This window comes from Colias philodice, chromosome 9 (genome assembly GCF_061535455.1).
Source record: "Colias philodice isolate Cphi_HAF_F1 chromosome 9, ilColPhil1 Martin Lab GWU primary, whole genome shotgun sequence".
Classification (NCBI taxonomy): Eukaryota; Metazoa; Arthropoda; class Insecta; order Lepidoptera; family Pieridae; genus Colias; species Colias philodice.
Window position 1 is genome coordinate 6324443 of NC_143094.1, and position 20751 is coordinate 6345193.

At 35.6% G+C, this 20751-nt stretch overlaps 1 protein-coding gene across 2 annotated transcripts; it reads right to left on the bottom strand.

Moving 5' to 3' along the window:
• Nucleotides 1-813: 813 nt before the first annotated feature.
• Nucleotides 814-20077, bottom strand: LOC149485846 (ATP-binding cassette sub-family C member 9-like). Of its 2 annotated transcripts, none has more exons than XM_089699165.1 (26): nucleotides 19695-20077; nucleotides 16856-16991; nucleotides 16398-16773; nucleotides 14140-14376; nucleotides 13728-14057; nucleotides 13309-13512; nucleotides 12918-13218; nucleotides 12436-12617; nucleotides 12067-12343; nucleotides 11867-11975; nucleotides 11648-11799; nucleotides 11321-11565; nucleotides 10799-11014; nucleotides 10277-10422; nucleotides 8189-8305; nucleotides 7488-7558; nucleotides 7155-7276; nucleotides 6715-6870; nucleotides 5063-5284; nucleotides 4811-4968; nucleotides 4527-4722; nucleotides 4082-4301; nucleotides 3806-3930; nucleotides 3371-3662; nucleotides 2356-2555; nucleotides 814-2009 (listed from the first exon to the last, which is right to left on the bottom strand). In XM_089699165.1, the coding sequence occupies exons 2-26, from the start codon at nucleotides 16987-16989 to the stop codon at nucleotides 1863-1865; spliced, it is 4935 nt and encodes a 1644-aa protein (XP_089555291.1). In that variant the 5' UTR covers nucleotides 16990-16991; nucleotides 19695-20077; the 3' UTR covers nucleotides 814-1862. The 2 variants fall into 2 exon arrangements, with proteins under 2 accessions (XP_089555291.1, XP_089555289.1); XM_089699163.1 differs by having other exon boundaries at nucleotides 8189-8308.
• Between the last annotated feature and the right edge of the window lie 674 nt (nucleotides 20078-20751).

Genomic DNA, 20751 nt, shown 5'->3' on the forward strand with positions numbered 1-20751 from the left:
TTTACAAGCATTCGCAGTTTTATATTATGCCGCGGCTTACAATTTAGACATGAGTTCGTAATCATAAATGTTTGGTTTAGAAGGTGGGCTAGGATAGGTTCGTTTTATTTTAAAATGACACACGATGCACCCGTCGATCCGTTTGCGAATCGACGGGTGTGTCGTGTTTTCTTGGGGACAAACGTCCAGTATTAGTTTGTACACTGACAGTGCCGTTTGTAAACAGCGAAATCATGCAATATACGTGCGACATATTCATGCTGAAGTTCGATCCGGCTTAAATTGGCCATGTTTAGGACCTTCAGTCTACTTGGCCATGTTTAGGCATTCATCTACTCAATTGTATCTTTTATTTATTATACAAATGAAATATACGACAATTAAATTTTCTGAACATAATTGGAAATTATTAAATACTCAAATATGTGTCAATTGAACGTAGCTGTATATTTAAATGCATCGGTTTCAAGGGACGTGTCGGTGGTTGATTGCGCTCGGGCCCTATCTAGTAATCAATATGTTACTTGGGTATTTATTGTGCAATTTTTGGTGTTCACAAGTCCTTATTGTATTAAGGATGCGCACAAAATTAATTGAGACGGGTAAAATATTATGAAAGTGCGGGTGGATTAACACATAGGTATTGGTGATAATAGAAAATTGTATTTGTGAAAACTCGGTTAGCGCTTTTGCTTCTTTTCTGTGATTTAATGGTATCATTTAATGAAAATATTGTTATGAACTGTAAGCTGTCTTATTTTCCTGATTTATTCTTTTTTGTAGAAAGACTAAATTCATACGACCTGTGAGCTACAAATTCTCGCACCCAAATTGTTAATGGCTGGTGCTCGTTCGTTGTGCCTTGTTAAGGGTTAAAACACACTGTTATTTATTAATGAAATTCACACCATTTAATAATAATTTAGGATTATTATCGATTGTAAAAATGTATATAACTACAACTCAGTGCCTTAAGTATGTGCCTTTTGAAACATGATCAGTGGATAATAGATTAAAAAAATAGTTCGACTCAGACCAAAGATTGTTGTCTTAAGATGTGGCAGTGCAAGGTTCCACAATGTATAATGAAATGAAACGAAACGTGGTCCGCCCGTCCTGTGTTACACGTGAATACCAATCTAGTGTATAAGTGAAACAGAGAATTTATTAAACATGTCGAGATTTAATTTAGAGTAATAACTTTAAGTATATTTACGGCAGTAAGTTACTTTAAGTGAATATTTTTATATGGTTTGTGTCGTTACACAAATATTTTTATATAATGTAATTATGTAAATCGGTGCCAACGTAAATATTGTTGTAAATTGTTATATAGTGATATAATTTTATGTTGTATCGTTGACTCTGGTAGCACGTCGTGAGACGCTCAATGTCAGCTTTAAATGAGTTTATGCGATTGTTGTCTAAATACATTGGAATGAAACTTTAAGCTTGTTTTAATCATTTATTATCAACATTCACCCCGCAAATATAACAAAGGTAAATCATCAAAAGATATTGCTAATGCTACACATTTGGTGTTGTCATATTAATTTGCTAGTAAACTGGCTTACGACATAATATCAGTCTTATTATTAAATATTATGTTACATTATTATATTTTAGTAATACACGTACTACTACAACTAATTATAAATTACGTACACTTATACAAAAGCGTTTACATTTAATATTGATTTCAATAAGTTCCAGGATATATCTGAATACAGTGACATATATCAGTATTGAATAACGTTCAATAAAATCCACTATGCATAGTGTGGATGGATTCTAGAAGCACCTTACTACATATTCTATATCAAATTTGTTTAAAATGAATTCATAATTTACAATGATGTCGATTAGACAACATAGTTGGGTGCAGTGAGCATGCGTGACAGTCGGCTAGCAGGCTCTGAAAGTAGACCATTGATGTCACCTCGCTCCACCACGCGCCCGTCGTCAAGGATGATACTGCTGTCGTACTCACGAACTGATGATATACGATGCTGAAAAGATGATTTATGTTAGTTGTCAGTTACAAAACACAGAAAAATAAATGATAAAGTACAGTAAATTAAATTCTAAACGTCCAATATAGTTTTGAATTGTCTTTATTGATAAAACCGTTAATAGATTCCGCATATCTTAATTCTTTTTAATTCCTTATAAAGTTAATGTAGCATCAAAAGGTAGTCTTAACTCCAGACGAAAAAACACAAAAAGCCCTACTCGTCACCAGTCTTGCGTAACACATTACACACATAAATCACATTCAAAGCAAACCCACATAAAGTTGCTCTCTACGCGTCTAAAGATACTTCCATATCACGAACTGAACGAAACTGAACTAACCGCAACAGTAATAATAGTGGTATGCGGTGCGAGTGTAGCCAGCGCGCGAAGTAGCACGCGCTGTGCGGGCGCGTCAAGTGCAGCGGCCGGTTCGTCCAGCAGCAGCGCGGCGGCGGGGCGGGCGTGCAGCGCCGCGCGCGCCGCGCACACCCGCCCGCCGCGCCCGCCGGCCCACCCGCTGTGCTTGCTTATCAAACACTCTGGAATATAAACAGTTAAATACATTTGATATTTGGAGTTTATATTAAATTCTTTCTAAATGAAAAGTTTTTAAAAGTAAGTACATAAAAATATATAGGCTGGCGAAAGACGTGGGTTCGAGTCCTGCCTCGTGAAGGAATTTTTTCTATTCTTTCAAAAATTCTTAATTTTTAATTTAATTTGAATTACCAGTAGTTTTAAGATACTTAGAGCAAGTTTTATGACTTTCTTCATTAGAACTGTTACTTAAGGGGCTGACAAGACCCAATTTAACAGTGATTGCGCTCTCGTTTACTCCCATACAATTGGACAGTGTGCGCAAACGAGAGCGCAATATCACTGTTACTGGGCGGGGCCAGGTCGTAGAAGAAAATAATAAGAAAATATGTGATTTAAGGAAAAGTGTGGGTCATATGCGAAATATGACTCGTTAGAGGTTCAGGTATGAATATGTTGACTTCGTGTTTTAGATTGCAGACCCGTACGTCAAAAAAATAAACACATAGAATCCTTTAATGATGATTTTAAGACCAATCTTTGCAATTATTTTCTATCGAGCCGATTTCGTCCAATTATGTATCGAGTCCGTCCACGGTCTTCGAAATATGATGAATATTAACATATATATTTTTTGATGGGCTAGAATAAATATCTTTTCTTAAAAAACTGCTCAAATAACTTCAATTTGGTCTTGTCAGCCCCTTAAATATTAATTTGAACACCAATTTGAACACCAAATATAGTACTGTTAATTTTAAGCCGTTAAGGAAAATAAATTGATGTTATGTATATGATTTTAAAAATATTGGATTACCGAGTCCTGCAGATTGAGCTGTAACAAAATCGTACAGTCCAACTGCTTTCAAGCATTGCCATATTTCTTCATCTGTATGCACAGCGAGCGGATCTAAATTCTCCCGCAATGTTCCAGAGAACATAGTAGTGTCTTGTGGTAACACCACGATGCGATGACGTAACGGCTTTAATGGAACCCGTGTAATATCCTGCCCATCGATGAGTACACGACCACTTTGTATGGTCGTCGCACCAGCGCACGTTAATAATAAAGTTGACTTTCCGCTACCGCTGCGACCACATACAGCGATCTGAAATTATTTAATTATTCAATTGTTATTTAATAGTTCTTTACATATCTATATGTTACTGCTATGCATAATGTATTATATGTATGTAAAAAAATATTATTAAATATTATCGTGTATTCATGAGACAAAGACTTTCTACGTACCTTTTGGCCAGGCTTAACAGTGATATTTATATTCTTCAGGATAGTGTGTCCATTTGGTCGTTGTTGAACGTTAACATCTTGAAATTCTATTTTTCCGTTTCGTTGCCACCCTGCTGGTATTGGACCTATTTAAAGTGGTTAAAATGTATATGTTTAAGTTGCTTAAAAGAAGCAAGATGTTTTTAATATCATTATTAATGATAGCTTGGTTTATGTAACTTTTACTTGTGATAGAGGAAACCAAGAAAAGCCGAAAGGTTTTAGTTAAAAACTTACAATCATCCCGGTAGTCTTCTTGAGGAACATTAATATCCGCAATTATTCGATCAAGAGATGCAAGTTGTAAGTGTAGATCTGCTCGACACTTCGCCAAATGGGCAAGGTATATGGGCAGTATGAGAGCATAAGTGCCCGCCAAACCCGCCACTGCTCCCGCACTCCCACTATAGAGGGCCACAGATAATGAAGTAAACACGGTACAAGCGCCAACTAGATCCTGGAATTAATTAGATTTTAAAATATAGATAAAGAATTAATTTATTTTTCTTATAACAATGGATTATAATATATAACAGTTGGTCTAAATGAGTAATTGTTATTTTTAGTATCTAATGCAGATATAAAAAGGATTTAAAGTGATAACGGTATAGATTCTGGTAACTAATATAACTTTCAAAAGATGACTAATATACATATTTTTGTAACAATAACATATACTTACGAGACCAAGTCCGAGCCAGCGATTGGATGCATTTAGCAGCAGTAGAGCGTTATGATTGATATCGACTCTCTTTTGGAATACTTCTCGCAATCTAGTTTGCAGTTGTCCCGCTCGCACAGTCGCCGCACCTGTACTTGTTTGTGCAGTTAGTGTCACTACACCAGCTGCACTGTTTGCTTCAATGTTTTGTAGTTCACTGTAATTTTAATAAATCAATTAAAGATTGTAAACTTTGATTCAACGAATTGAAATCAGGTAAACAACTTATATAATACTTGACTTACCTGGCATTCTTCAAGTATACAGATTGTAATGCTAGGAAAAAGAAAAGAGCGGGCAATAAAACCAACAGGGTCCATGGAGACAGAATGATGTTCACGAGAAAGGCCGCTCCGCAAAGCAGAGCCAATTGCGTCCAACGGCTTACTGCAGTTGGCAATTTCTAAAACATTTAATAAAATGCATAAATAATGAGACTTTTACTTGAAAATATGCAATTCTAGAATATTGGTACCTAATTCTTATATATTTTTTACCTTGTCAACAACTGAAACATCATTTGAAAATCGGTGGATATAAGCGCCTTGCGGTGTAGTGTGATGGTGATGTAAAGGAGCGTTTAAAGTGGCTCGTAACAGCTTGTCATGTAACATTCTGCGTGCGGCCGCTCCCGCACTTGCGCATGCCGCTTGCGCAAACCCGCCCGCGCACACACCGCACGCACACCAGCCTGCGTACATCTGTACCATGTCCCACATCTGCAATATTATATCACTCGTTTTAATGTGTGCTACTTATGATTATAATAAGGATGACGTGCAAATATTATTTTTACACAGGAAAAATAAATTATTATTGAAATTACTTATGTTTTATTTGTATCCGGATAATAGCATAGGATAATTGGATGCGATTTGCTCAATAGAAAATAAATTTTATTCGCAATTCTTTCTGACGGTAAATTAACTACATTGTTTAATTATTGTAAAAAAAAAAATATTTCTGCTTTTAAGTTTTATCTAATGTTTATAACAATGTAGTATTAAAATTGTATCGAGGAAATAATGGTCACATACCTACCTATTATTTATGATAATTAATAATGATTTAACTACGGTTAACGTAATAGACCGGGAGATACTGACACAAAATTTCGAGTCATTTGTAACAGGATGGCGGTTCTACAGGGGTCTTAGTACGCAATGACAAAAAGAAAAACGATGGCGTGAACGCTGGTACCGGCGGCTTAGTCGCGTGGGCGTTAGTCGAACTCGTCGGAAAATAGCGAAAGTCAAACGATTTGTAACAGTATGGCACTTATTTTTCCTGTAAGTTTGAGGATCAACAAATATAAATACAAAATTTCAAAGATCTATGTGTTGGAAATCTTCACTTATATAAATTAATAATAAATTAAGTTTTCAAGTATGACAGCACTTTTTCCCCCTACTAGAAGTATGGCAAATATAATAATGGTCACATTTTATCAAATACTCTCCAAAAATCCAAATGCAATACTGGTAAAAAAAGTTTGGCGAAATAAAAATTTTTTGCAGATTTTCGGCGGTATGGCGACCATTTGGAACCGTCCGAAAAGTATGGCATGGCGATTTTCGTAAATGGCTGCACGACGATAGTTACCTGTGCAAAAGTTAGCCTGGTACAAATGGTTGAATGATTGTTTTACTTAAATCAACACATTCGCGTCGGTATGGCGGGCTTTTAGTCACACCGGAAAAGTATGGCATGACACTACCGCCTACTACTTTTTTATGGGCTATCGGTAAATTCTAAAATTTTTGTGTTACAAATCGTTTGACTTTCGCTATTTTTCCGACGAGTTCGACAAACGCCCACGCGACTAAGCCACCGGTACCAGCGTTCACACCATCATTTTTCTTTTTGTCATTGCGTACTAAGACCCCTGTAGAACCGCCATCCTTGTTACAAATGACTCGAAATTTTGTGTCAGTATCTCCCGGTCTATAATACCTACTGTAATTTTATAATTGTGATACCTATACCACGCAGTATTCAATATTTAAAAGAGTTTTCCTTAGATAGACACCCATTATTTGGATAAATTGTAATAACTTGTGAGTCGATTCGTAAAACGTACAAAATATCGACTATGCATAAATATTTTTTTTATTTGGAGATTATTATATAATGTAGAGGAAAATCAGACCTGATCATCACTAAGCGGTTGTCGCGTATTGTAATCAGCAAGGCGGGACAGCCAGCAGTCGGCGGCCACAGCCAGGCCCTGGCCAGCTGCCGCCGCCACGCAGTACAACACACCCCACCAGCCGCAGCTCGTTATGTACTCTTTCCATATTGCACTCTATACATAAATAGATTATTACCATATTAAATTATCCAATAAATATCCGATTAATACTCCGATACTTGAGATAGAAGGCAATGTGACTCATGATATAAACCGAGTTTTAAGGCATTATGTAGTATTATACCTACGTGGTAGTCTGTAGCATAGTATGAGAATGCTAAAAAGATACGTTTATCTACAGCCTACGTCAATCTCATACATTCGTAGTCTATTCTATTGAACGCTACGCTAACAGAAAGCCACTTGACTAGGGGGGCAGTTATGTACAGTGTACACACCTCGTTGCGTAATATCTCCGGTTCATCTTTTGTTGGCTGAGGGTCGCTCACAGCAATGGATTCTACACCATTTGAAGTTAATGTTGCAAACGTTGAATCTAATGTACTGTCATCTGTCGCATCTGTAAAATGTTTTCGTGTATTTTTATACAATAGTATAATATTAATCAGTAAGTATCATCTAGGTACAGACTAGGCACATTTATGATTTAAAATGTTTTGAAATTTAAATGAAAATAGTTGAGTAATAAAAAATATTTTCTTGAGAATTTATCTTTAATTAAGACGTATCAGCTCAGTGTAGGAGATAACTAATTAAATATTCATAATTACCTTTACAGCCAATTTCCACATTTGTTTCGGATTCAGAACTGATTAAGCGTCGTAACGTCCTCGGTGTCCATCTAAAATTTTGATATACTTACTCAAAAAATAGTTTATTCATTTAGAAGTGCTTTAGACTCTATTATTTAATAGTAGATACCTTTTTAAAGCTCTAAAATTTAAAAATATATGATTTTAGGAGCTATTTCTATCTATCTGTCTTAATAATTTATCTTTGCTGTCTACATTTTACTTATTATGATACTGGTGAGGATATTAAATTTTTAGTAGTTCTTGTTGGAAATTATTAAGAATCACTAACTCTTATTTAATGAATAATCAAAGTCGAGTAAACATCATAAATCAATGTGCAGATGAAAAAAAATATAATTATGTAATTGAAACCAAAGCGTTTTTGCCCGACTCTTTAATTAATTATTTCTTAACGCTACATAATATCAAGAGCGCAAAACACGTGTTGCCAATTATCTTGTGACCTACAAACAGTATGTGCAATGAAAATATTGCAAAGCGTGGTTTTAAATAGTTCCTAATTAACATTATATAGTAGGTAACTAGGTACTTTGTATGACAAATATGTTGTTCTAAACAGAGGAAGTGACTATTAAAGTTTCGAAATCAACATAATTTTCTAAATGTTATAGGAATATTATGCTATAAACATCAACACATTATAGGATTATCTTTACCTTATAAGAGTACGTTGGCTCGGTGGCCGTAGAAGTCGTCTCAATAAACTTGCCTCCCGTTGTAAAGCTCCGTTCGTTGCGTCTGCGCTAACCGAGCGACGAACTTCGCGTCGCAATCTACTTAGTCGTTTAAATAATCCAGAAATGTAAAATCATTGAAATGGAAATAACATTTGTGAGATACATGAAACGTATGTAGAATGTAGATATTATAATTATCGATAAACACACTTCATCCTTGCAATTTAAGCTTAAGCAAAAACCAGTGGCGTAGCTAGGGGGACAAGGGCCCTGGTGCATAGGGAAAGAATCGGGCCCTCCTCCTCCCCTCTTTCCGCGTAGTTTGAACTTATATTTGCGTTCAAAATTATTGATAAGAATAAGAATAGAAAACAGTAAGTGAACTTATCTCTAGTAGGCTAAATCCATACGTCGTCTCGATTAGAATCTCCATGTGTTTAATAGAAGAAAAAGGGAATAAATAAACAACGACGCACATGACAATATAGAATATTTATTATAAAGATGAGATTAATTAATGGAAAAAACGATTTTTAACAGAATTCCCCGCCCAATTCACAATCTCTTGCGCGCTTTAATTTTTGCGAATTCGTCTATAATTTCACTCAAATCCAAGTTTGATGCCGCCTCATTTTCTATTGCAATCCATACTAATATGTATTATAAATACGAAAGTAACTCTGTCTGTCTGTCTGTTACTCAATCACGCCTTAACTACTGAACCAATTTGCATGAAATTTGGTATAGAGATATTTTGATACCCGAGAAAGGACATAGGCTACTTTTTATCCCGGGAAATAAGATAGGTTTTATCCCGGAAATCCCACGGGAACGGGAACTATGCGGGTTTTTCTTTGCCTGCGCGGGCGAAGCTGCGGGTGGAAAGCTAGTTAACGATAAATGTCGGAGGCGATCTTGTCGAATGCTGTTTCTTAAATATTTTTTATAATCTTCAGTTTACTGAAAGATCTTTCTGCTGCTGCGGAAGTAACAGGAATTGTATGAAACAGTAGCATCGCTGTATACACTTCCGTAAAGTCACATTCGAGCACGCCAAATTTTGTTATAATTTCTTTGCAAAGCTGGCGAATAGACCACGTCTCCATCAATTGAGGGAGAATCAGATGATATACATTAAGAAATTGGAGCGAGAAATTGGGTCCAATTATATCGCAATATTTCTTCTGAAACTGATCACATTTCTCGAGTAAAATCGTTTCATTCCAGCTAAGCAAGTTTTTTGGCATCAGGAAGTCGAACAATTTACAAACTGCACTCATACCAATAAAACGCTCATCTAACTGATTGATTATTATCTCGAGTACATTGTTGAAAATAGTTACTCTAAAGACTTCTTCCTGGTTTTCGAATCGGTGATCAGAAGCCAATTCATCGAAATGCTTTTTAGTTTTTCTTCGTCGCTTTTCTAGAAAGGTAGTATCGATATCGTATTTTCTCGCGGTTTCGGTGGCCTTGGATTTGAAGGACTCGAAGTCATTTCTATACTTTTTCAATTTATCCGTTGTTTCGTCCAATGATTTCGTCCAAAGTCGAATGAGGAAGCGCGGCGCGATCGGGCCGCATGATGTTTAACAGAATGGCGTAATTCGTCATAGCGCGGCCCGATCGGGTCGTTCGGTGTTTGAGAGGGTAGTCAATACTAAATAAATAAAATAAATATTATAGGACATTATTTAATTATTTATTAGTAACACTGTAACCGTTGCTGCTGCGTACAGTATGAAAATCAGTGATGTCATCTAATTTTGACAGTTGAACACTTTTACTGGAAACATTGATGAATTTAGTGTGTCGTAAATTTTTTTTTTAATTAAAAAAAAATATTTTTTTTTCAAAGCTGAGGTTTGAGGGCCCCCTGAGCTCCGGGGCCCTGGTGCACTGCACCACCTGGCCCTATGATAGCTACGCCACTGGCAAAAACCCTACCTACATAACACACTTGTGTTCCATAAATTTGTAAAAATCGCAAAAAAAATAAAACAACAGTAGAGCATAAGTAATTAACACTTTGAATACAGATAAAGACATAAAAATTGCGAAATTTACTTATAATTGTGTACGGAAGTAGGCGGAGATGAGAACTGTCTTGCGAGCGGTGTTCTAGTTTTTCGTGAAGTTCTCCGCCAAGTGCCACCGGCGCACATCGACACTTCCGCCAACAAGTGAGCTCCAGTCGCTTCGCTTACTGCAATCTATGAGAAATATTATAATTTTTCTTTATCTACTGATATCAATAAAAAGCATAAAACGATATTCAAAAAACCTTACTTTATCTCTCTATCTATCTATACACATTAAATTGGACAGAGACACCTACGGACCTTCTATCTATCTATCTATCTATACTATCTATCTATCTATCTATACACATTATCTATATCTATACACATTATCTATCTATCTATACACATTAAATTGGACAGAGACACCTTTTAACGGGCATTCGTTCAGAAAGTATTGAACAAATACAGGCTATAATCTCGATTATTTACACTGTAACAAATTACAGCAAAGTAATTTTATATGCGTAATCCTGTAATCATTAAAAAAAGCTAATTTTAAACTCACAATGTTGTCTTCCGATACGCTTCTCTGATAGTTGTTTCTGGAGAGCGTTCGAATGAGAAGCGATCGCTCTTGCTCGGTGCCCCCGGGCGGGCCGGCGCCGCTCCGCGCTGCGGCTGCGCGCGCCTCGCCCGCCAGCGACCACCACTGGCTTAGTGCTCCCTCACACGCTCCTGGACGACCCACGCAGCTCACACGCCCACCTTCCATTACTATTACCTTAAATTTTAGTAAATGGTATTGGATAAAACAAGGCACTAGATGTTTATGTACTAAACAGTCGGGTGGGCCCGCCTATTTAGTACCTAAACACCTCATCATCATCATCAGCACAAAAAGGAGCGAACAGCCTCGCCGTGTCACGCGTGTTTTCCTCGATCGATCCGCATTCACATAATTGTATGTGAATGCGGTCGCACATCTAGCTGCTTCGGGCAGCAATTGCTTCACGAGGCTGCTAGCTCTCTGTGGATCCGAAAATTTTCCAAGCCACATAACGCTAGAAGTTATAAATAGAAAACTTACAAAGTCTGCATAGTGCAATAATTCCAATCTACTAGTAGCAAGAAGAATAGTGCGGCCAGATCTCGCGGCCGGCAACAGGGCTCGTGCGACCACGTGCCGCGCTAGGGGTGCGTCCAGGGCACCCAACGGCTCGTCGAGTGCGATGAGTCGGGCTTGAGAGTACAAAGCGCGTGCGATGCACACGCGCACCCGTTGGCCTCCCGACAGCGGGCTTCCATAACTTCCTAAAATGGTGTCATCGCCATCTACAGGGTGCAATGCAGTAAATTTAATTTTTACCGCAACAATTACATTTCGTTCAAAATCAGTAGAAATAATGTTGCATACCGGGCAAAAGTTGTAAATCCGGCCGGAGACCAGTAGCTCTCACGACTCTTGCATATCTAGTTGCGCACCAAGGGCTTCTCATGAGGATATTTTCACGAATTGACCAATCCAGGAGCCAAGGTGGTTGACCCGCATACCATTTCGAAAAATTCCTTTTAAAACATAATATTTATTGGTAATACAATGATTCATCATATTTAATAAAAAAATTAATCTTACCCATTGCAGTACTCTATTTGTCCCCGTTCATATTGCATTTCTCCGATTATAGCTGCGAGTAGTGAAGTTTTGCCAGACCCAGATGATCCGACTACCATGATCAACTTTCCTAAAGGTATAAATTTAATGTGAAGGAGTAAATACTAAGTAGCTATTGAACTTGGGGTTTGAATAAACTAAATAACGACTTATAAGTTCACCTGCCGGTATATCCAAATCTTCAATTTCCAGCCATAAATTATCTTTAATTCCCCAGGAAAAAGCAGCATTTCTAAATTTCATTAAATAGTCCTGACTTTGCATTTTACCACCATCAGGGAATGTGTCGTTTATTTCAGCATCGATAAGTATTTTGTCTTCTGGATTCATAATTAATTCTTCATTTAAGTCTTGGCATTTTATATGATAATCATTATCCTTTTGAAGATTTTTAGATTCCGGCAGCTCCAAAAAGTCTCTAATTCTTTTCGTGCTAACCTGTGAAATACGCCCTTTTATTTACTGGTAGTGTCACGTTAAAGAAAATATTTGTACAAAAGTAATTTATTGACGTAATAGATTTTGCTTACCAAAGCCTGTATAACCATGAGTACAGTTACTGGTAAAATAAGTAGTGGAATTGTTAGCTGGTTAAACAATGCTAGCCCGGCGAATACATTCACGGTTGTTAGGTGATTTGTCTTCCCGAGAAAATAATGCATTGTAAATGTAACTATTGTTACTAATACTGACGAGCATTGTGTCATAAAAGCTGAAATAATAAAGAAATGAAAATTCCTATCGAATTGGTCGTAACAAATGACCTACTCTGAATTATTGAGTAATAAATTAATGCTTGCAATATATTTATAGTATACTAGCGGTCCGCCCCGGCTTCGCCCGTGGTACATATTTACGTTTTCTCTACATAAAAACCATCTTCGTACTTCAAGGAATATAATAAAAAAAGAATTATCGAAATCGGTTCAGCCGTTCTCGAGTTATGCGCTTACCAACACATTTTGCGATTCATTTTTATATATAAGATTTTAGACTAAAAATAGGTACTTACTTAAGAGACCCCAACAAATCGAATCCTTATTTAGATGTTTCAATTCAACTTCCCTCAATTGCAATATTTTTTCATTAAACAAATCTTCCCAAACATATAATTTAATGACATTCATCCCTTGCAAAATCTCCGACATTTTTGAAACTCTGTGATCGGTGCATTTTAATATACTTCTGGAGTTATCCGATATTTTTTTACCGAGGTAAAATTGTAATGGTGTAATAACTACAATGCTGGTGGCTGCTCCTATTATAGCACTCACCCCCAACTTTGTATATAATAAATATAAAATAACGGAAATCTGAGAAATAATAGTATGAGTTACAATGTCTATTGAATTACTTAATTAAATATATAGAGTTACCAATAGCTTAAGGGTGTATTAACCAACCTTTAATGGTATTGCCCACGTGTAGTGACAAATCCAAACACACGACATTATGTTGTAAGTGTCCTGTGATACCAAATTCATAAGCATTCCTGCTTGTGTTGATTCTTCGCTTTTTGGAGCTTGTAAAAGAGGAGATAATTCATCTGATTCGCCTTCGTCGGATGACCATGATGCTAGTCTCATACATTTGTCAAATACCATATTCTAGAACAGTGTTAGGTTTTTGTAAGATAAAATATAGTTTTATGTTTCTTTACTTTTCGTAAACAGTACTTAGTCAATCATACAGAAATAATGAGGATATTCGTTTTGTTGTTGGATATTTATAAATATACCTTTAACTTACTTTTTGTTAAAAACGGGAAAAAGAGTGGGCACTTGAGTGGGTATGTTGTAGAATGTAGCTAGGAGTTACATACCTGTAAAGAAGATTTCAGTCTGGTTCCCTCCACTGTCAGTAAATGTGTTGAATTTTGAGATAATAGAGCCTGAAGAATGAGTGAAAGTGTTACAACCATCAACATAGCATAACCGTTATCGAAGAATTCATCTATGGTGACATCTGGATCGTCCTCAACTTGCGTCTGTTCTTTGTCCATAAATTGTATTATGATGCCAAGGCCTAGAGGTGCTATAACTCCCATTAAATCGCCGAATAATTTTAGAATTCCGGCAATATAGAAATTGGGCCATACGGTTAAGACGAAAGTTTTCCATAAGCTAGGCGTACATGCATTGGTTTTTCTCGTCTAAAAAGTTAATGACTATTCAGTAAAATTCTACACCATTCAATGTTAATACTTTAGAATAAATATAAAAATAAATGCTTACATGTTTATCAATGTGATTTTTTTTAAACTTATCATAACATGTTTTAGATTTCTCTTCCACTGGTAGTGGTCCTAAATCACCTGTTTCAAGTGGTATTTCGTATCCTTTATATAACAATGTATTGAGCCAAAAAAATGTAATTTTACCGTAGAAATGGGTCTCATTATATTTATATGTTACAGTAGAATCATTTAAAGATTTTTTTTGGTTGTATGTTGTCGATGTGTATTTGGCTACCTGAAATGTTAAAATGATGATTCTTTTTAGGAGAGTAAAAAACTAGGCCTTAGTTTCAAATAATAATTAAGTTATCATGGTTCGTATTCATATATATTCATCTACAGTGAATCTGGGAACAAACACATTTGTCATTTAGTGACATATTGCACTTAAACATACTTAATTGTATAAATTACTAGCGGTCCGCCCCGGCTTCGCCCGTGGTACATATTTACGTTTTCTCTACATAAAAACCATCCTCGTACTTCAAGGAATATAATAAAAAAAGAATTATCGAAATCGGTTCAGCCGTTCTCGAGTTATGCGCTTACCAACACATTTTGCGATTCATTTTTATATATAAGACTAGCAGTCCGCCCCGGCTTCGCCCGTGGTACATGTTTACGTTTTCTCTACATAAGAACCATCCTCGTACTTCAAGGAATATAATAAAAAAAGAATTATCGAAATCGGTTCAGCCATTCTCGAGTTATGCGCTTACCAACACATTTTGCGATTCATTTTTATAACGGGTGATTTTTTAAGAGGTATAGGATTTGATTTTCAAAAAAAAACACAAAAAACTTGAAAATGTTGATGTAATCTATAATGGAATTGATAAAACGATCAATATAATTTAATGTTTGAAGATGATTTCATGCAAATGATGGCCGCGGCTCCAGTTTAGATGGCCCATTCGCAAGGCCTAATTTCGGCACACTCTCTACAACATATCGGCCGGTATATCACGAATACTTAAATGCTTCAATATTGGCTACCAGTGCGTCAATCGTTGCTGGTTTATCCCTGTAGGCATAAGAAATAGTCCAAAGGCGTTTGATCACGCGATCTAGGCGGCCAATCGACGGGCCCAAAACGTGAGATAAACTGTTCGCCGAAGGCGGCTCTCAATTGGGCTATTATTTCGCGTGCCGTGTGGCATGTGGCACCGTCTTTTTGAAACCACGTGTGAGGCATGTCCAATTCTTCCATTTTAAGCAAAAAAAAATAAAATCGCCAATCGATGAAGTGCATCGCGCACTTCTTAACCGATTTCACACTCTCTTAACCGAGCATGCATTTTCATAGTAAAATTCAATAATTTGCAAGCGTTGTTCGTTCGTAAGTCGATTCATGGTTAAATTATAGACCAAACTGAACAAGTTTGATAAAGACACAAGACACGATTCACGCGTGATCTATCAAAAACAGTATTGCCAAAAAGAAACCAGCAAAAAAATCACCCTATATATAAGATTATGAAAATTTTCTATCTACATCTATGAAGACATATATATTATACTGAAACATTCGACAGACGATAAGGATAATAAAATAGTATTGTAATAGCGAGTAGTTAATAACGACAAAGCCAGCAAACGGCGCCAGTCTTGAAGTGTCTGCATGTCCGCCGTCTGGCGTCTTTCTATGAGTAATAACTGAAGGTCAACACCCTATAATAGATATTTATCTGAAAACATGCTGAAAGATTTTATGAAAGAAATTTTAATGGGAAAATATATGTAGGTATCACAAATTTGTATTTACGTAGAGCAGAGTTTAAATATTAAAGACGATTGTAGTTCTGGTATTGTTAATTAAAATAACAATTATGTATAATACCTAAAGTAAATAGTAGGTAGGTAGTTATGTATGTTAGGTACATATTTTGTATTAGGTATCAGAACCAAGCATCAGTACAAAGTCGAGTAAAGACTTTAATAAATCTCAATATTATGAACTATACAATAGTTGACCGTGCATTTAGATTAAAATTAATGGCATGTTTTGAGGTCAGTACAATCGCGTTGCACAGGAAAAGCATACGTCCCCTATACATGGTCACACCTTGTGCGTCGCGCATCGTTGTTTAGGTTAATTGGCCGCACTTCCATAGACCATAGTCACATGCACAGTCACATGCATGATGTTATTCAGAAATCAGAAGCCATTCATTTTTTTATATCACAATAATTTGCGTGTAGACTAAGGTAGAGGTATTTGTAGGAATATAATACATATTATAATATATATCTTACCTCGTCATAAAAACATAAGCAATCAACACCACCCATTACTACGGCACAGATTAGTGCTAAGCCTTGAATGTATACTTCTAAATGATTCTCGAATGATTCTCTTTTCGAATGTTCGAAGAGTAATGTTGCAGATGATAAAGTTGTAAGGAACCAATAAACTGCTAGATAGAGAGTAGGCGCGAGCGAGCGCCTAGTCCATAAGGACACGTGGAACGCAGCTGCCGCGAGCCAGGAAAGTGGTGCCATCAGTGATGCGACCAAGTAGACAGTGTCAACGGGCCGCAGAGAAGCCGCCGCTGCACCACAACACCACACTACTCCCAAAATAATGCTCGTTACGCCACGAATGTTTTGACATCTCCAGCGGCTTGGTGCCCTACATAAAAGTTATCAGATAAATTATAAAGCAACACTGTTTCTATAGATATCAATAATTTCAATACAATGTATGGACCTACCGGGTTGGTCTACGGCCACAGCAGCAAATGAGGGCACTGGATATTGCAGCACAGTAGAGATTGAGCGAGTGCAATGCTGCAGCTAAGGCGTATGCTTGGCACCTTCCATCGCCGCGGCCACACACGACTTCCATGACTAGTGATGATTTCAAATATCATATTATATGATAAAAAACAATTCTTATAAATTTAAAAAGCTCTATTAACCTCTTTTTGATCTCTAAATCTCCAAAACAAATGGATTGGAAATTTGTCAAGTGTGAATACCGTTTCCCTTTCTTGTTTTTTTGTATATTGAATTATTTATTGAGTTATTTGATAGGTGAAATAAATGAAAGGTTTCTTAGATTTGCCTATATGTTACGAGAAGAAGTGTAAGTTACACTTCTTGTAACTTTATTCATAGGTACTCAGTAAATCTGAAGTTCATGTAATTTTAAATTGTAAGTAGGTTACCTACGCACATGAAATTGCGGTTTATTTTATACTTATTTGATATGTACTGTAAATAAGCCCCCCTTCTGATAAATTAAATACTTATTGGTTTTTCAAATGCATTTATTACTACTGACTTTAAATTCGTATTTTTTTTTAATTTGAAAATTAGGAAAAGTGTAAAAAATATTTTAAGTTAAATCATTTAGGTATAGACAAATAAAGAAAAACATAGAATTTTATATTATGTCCTTTATTAAGTCATGAATCACGTTTGACTTAATAAAGATAACAGAAGAGTAAACACAACAAGAAAACAAAAAACGCAATTAAAATGAAACGCATCGTCTTACTGAATTTTTTTTATGTCATGGACACGCTGTAATTAATCAAGTTTCGATGTAGATAGTAATTATAGTGTTGGAAAAAATTAATTAGTTATATATCTATTCCTCAAGGAAAGGCGTGTTTTTTAAATTAGGTCAATGAGTAGATTATGGTTCAATAGGACTTTAAATATACATTTTTGTATATATTGAATTAACTATCCTCATCACTCATGTGACCATCGCGTTGGGATCAACCTCAAATGTTACCGCCTCTGCGAGATAAAGAATAAAGATTTACATCAAAGTATTTTTTGAATCAAAAAGGATATATTTTGTATAACAAAAACAATAGTCTAAGCAAGTTTATTACCATATATTATCACACAGTAGTCGACTCAATGTTTAAATAATTTGGAAAATCCAAAAGTGCACGCCTCATAATTTTATTTTAATAAATATTTATTACTTAATTATTATTTTTGTTTATTTAATAACAATTAAACCACATCGAATCAGACCCTGAAAAATGAAAGGGTTCTATTCCTGAGCATACTCAAGCGTAAGAGAAAAAAAAGACTCGATTAGTAAAGTATTTCGGTCGCTATCGTGTTAACAAGAAAAAGGATCCGCACATACAGACACACGGACGTCCAAGACAGAACTTTTTTAAACTGTTTTTTAACTAGTTTAAATAACAAAAATGACATCAAAAATATCATGAACGTTAAAAATAGTGTTTTTTCTTAATATGTGTGTGTATGTATTATCTTACAAGTGCAATGTATGATACATAAAGACATTTTAAGTTTGAAAAATCAGATGTTTTGCGCGAAGTGACAGTAGTACCCACCTCAACGCTTCGCTTATGAGGCGTGCAATATTAATTGGATGGTCGGTAATCAGTATTCAGCCCGTGTAATCTGAAACTACATGTATGCGAGATGTGTATCAAGGGTTGACGTAGTTACAGTAATCTTATAACATCCGCTACCAAGAACAATGTGTGTCGGTATAATTATAAATTCATAAGATATGTCTTCCTTCGTATTTTATTAAAATAATTTGTATGGGAAGGACTACGTAAAGAATCAATTTTGGCATCCAATTTTGAGCAATCCTTAGTGCATAATTGATATTCGGTTGGTTCGTCTACAGTTTAATCACACAAACTTTTAAGGTAACTAATTGTAGGAAGGTATAAATTATATACGTACCTATTTACCAAAATAGTGAAGTCTTAATAATTGGTAATATATTATAAATTAAATGATGAAAATCAAGTCAACTGCAGTACCTAAAAGAATCGACAAAAAAGACCACATGGAAGGCACCAGCTTACAAACAAAAAAATTATATCTAATTATTAATATTCGTTCACCCGCGTTCGCAAGTTCTGATGTAATAAATCCAAAAAACAAGAAAAAAATACAGTCGAATTGAGATCCACACTTTTTTTAAGTTGTTTGAAAATATGACTAGATTTAATATAGGTAGGTACCTGCCTATTATGGATTTTAGCGTTCGTAGTTATTCCCAGGTCGTAATCTATCTGCATGCTAAATATTAGTAGATAGGTACTATAATTATATCAAACTCCCACATTTCGCTTATTTATATACCTACCTATATACTTTTTTTTTATAATAATGTCTTATTACCTGTAAGGATTGCATATACTCAAGGTTGTTTCAAGATATACGTCTACACAGGCATGACAAGGTTTTTGAATGTGTCTTACACAAATGAATTAAAGTGTATATTATTATAATATCGGAAATAAATATATTTTAAGTATATTTATACTTAAACTGACTTAAAGTGCTCGTTATTTACTTTTATCCGTTATCAAAGATCATTCATTCAATATGCATGAAAATTAACCTTGAACCAAAAATCGATTGTTTTACTATTTCCGTAATTTTTACTCTAAAAGCAGGTAATAGGCAAGGTAAGGTATCCACACTTTCTATAACTTTCATCTATAATTTATTCAGTTATAAGTAGTTATATGTGTTTTAAAAATTATCCAATAATTAAGTAAATTCGAAAATACTGTTTCTAAAATATAAACTCACCTTGAATACTTTTCCAATTTCAGATAATATAATAACCAATTCACTATTAAAATTCACTGAGCACGGGTTCTAGTAGGTATTTTAATATAATAAATTTAGTTATAGTCCATTGTGTTGTATATGGTTTGAGCCGTGTGTGTATGGTATTGTAATAATGTTTTTATTCCTTTGGTATGTTGTGCTAACTGTATCGTGTGCGATGCGCCATGGAGACGCGACGGCAGTCCAAAGCACTCACTCGCGGCAAACTAAATGTAAAATATATTCAATTTGTGTGACTCGGCTACAGAATACATTTACTCTAGGAGCCGTGTTGTGGAACCTTGTTTACGGCCGCGGCAGTCGGCGAGTACTCTCGCCGGCCGGCCGACTGCACTGCGTAAAGTTTCCAGGGTTGTCGAGCTTCTTGATCAGCGCCAGTTATATAAGTTATCCAATATCCACATAATCAATTGCTCTATGTATGAAATGGTTGCTTTCGCATCGTCTTAAGTAATCGAAACGTGGGCCTATAGTAGTTTTAGCTTTAGATATGAAATGAATATTATTTATTAATTAGTCTTGTAAATTTCTGAAGAGAGACACTTTGGATCCCTGGGATTATCGATATTAATTGTTATTTTCAAATTTCCATGATAGGACAGTTTCATAGACCGTTAAATTTTCGCACGGCATGTATCTCTGCTTTGTTTACGGTAATTGGTCTCATTATTCTAGTACACTTTCCTGTACAACCTAGGCCGTACAGGTGATAAGCGGGGCAGGAGGTCGAATGACAGCCTACTTTTTTTGTTATTATGGCATTGGTGACCTCCTTTTAATAATGCTATATTTGCAGGTTTTTACTTGTAGATACGTTACTATAATTGATAAAATCGGTTTAATTAATCAACCGATAATGTAATATTTTGATATGTTATAATTTTGAGATAATCAATAATCCTATTCACTCCTGTACTCCTACGTATCTTCTCTTTACCGTTTAATTAGGGCCAGAAAGAATTACAGGTGTATACTAATTTTATTTTTAAACTGGTATAAAGTTTTTACATATGTA

Excerpts from the sequence above, each read along its gene's own strand:
- LOC149485846 (XM_089699163.1), bottom strand. The coding sequence starts at position 16,989 with ATGGAAGTCGTGTGTGGCCGCGGCGATGGAAGGTGCCAAGCATACGCC. Across the intron at positions 16,774-16,855 it reads TGTGGCCGTAGACCAACCCG|GGCACCAAGCCGCTGGAGAT; the intron begins GTAGGTCCATAC and ends ACTTTTATGTAG. Across the intron at positions 11,015-11,320 it reads TATTGCACTATGCAGACTTT|GTAATAGTAATGGAAGGTGG; the intron begins GTAAGTTTTCTA and ends CTAAAATTTAAG.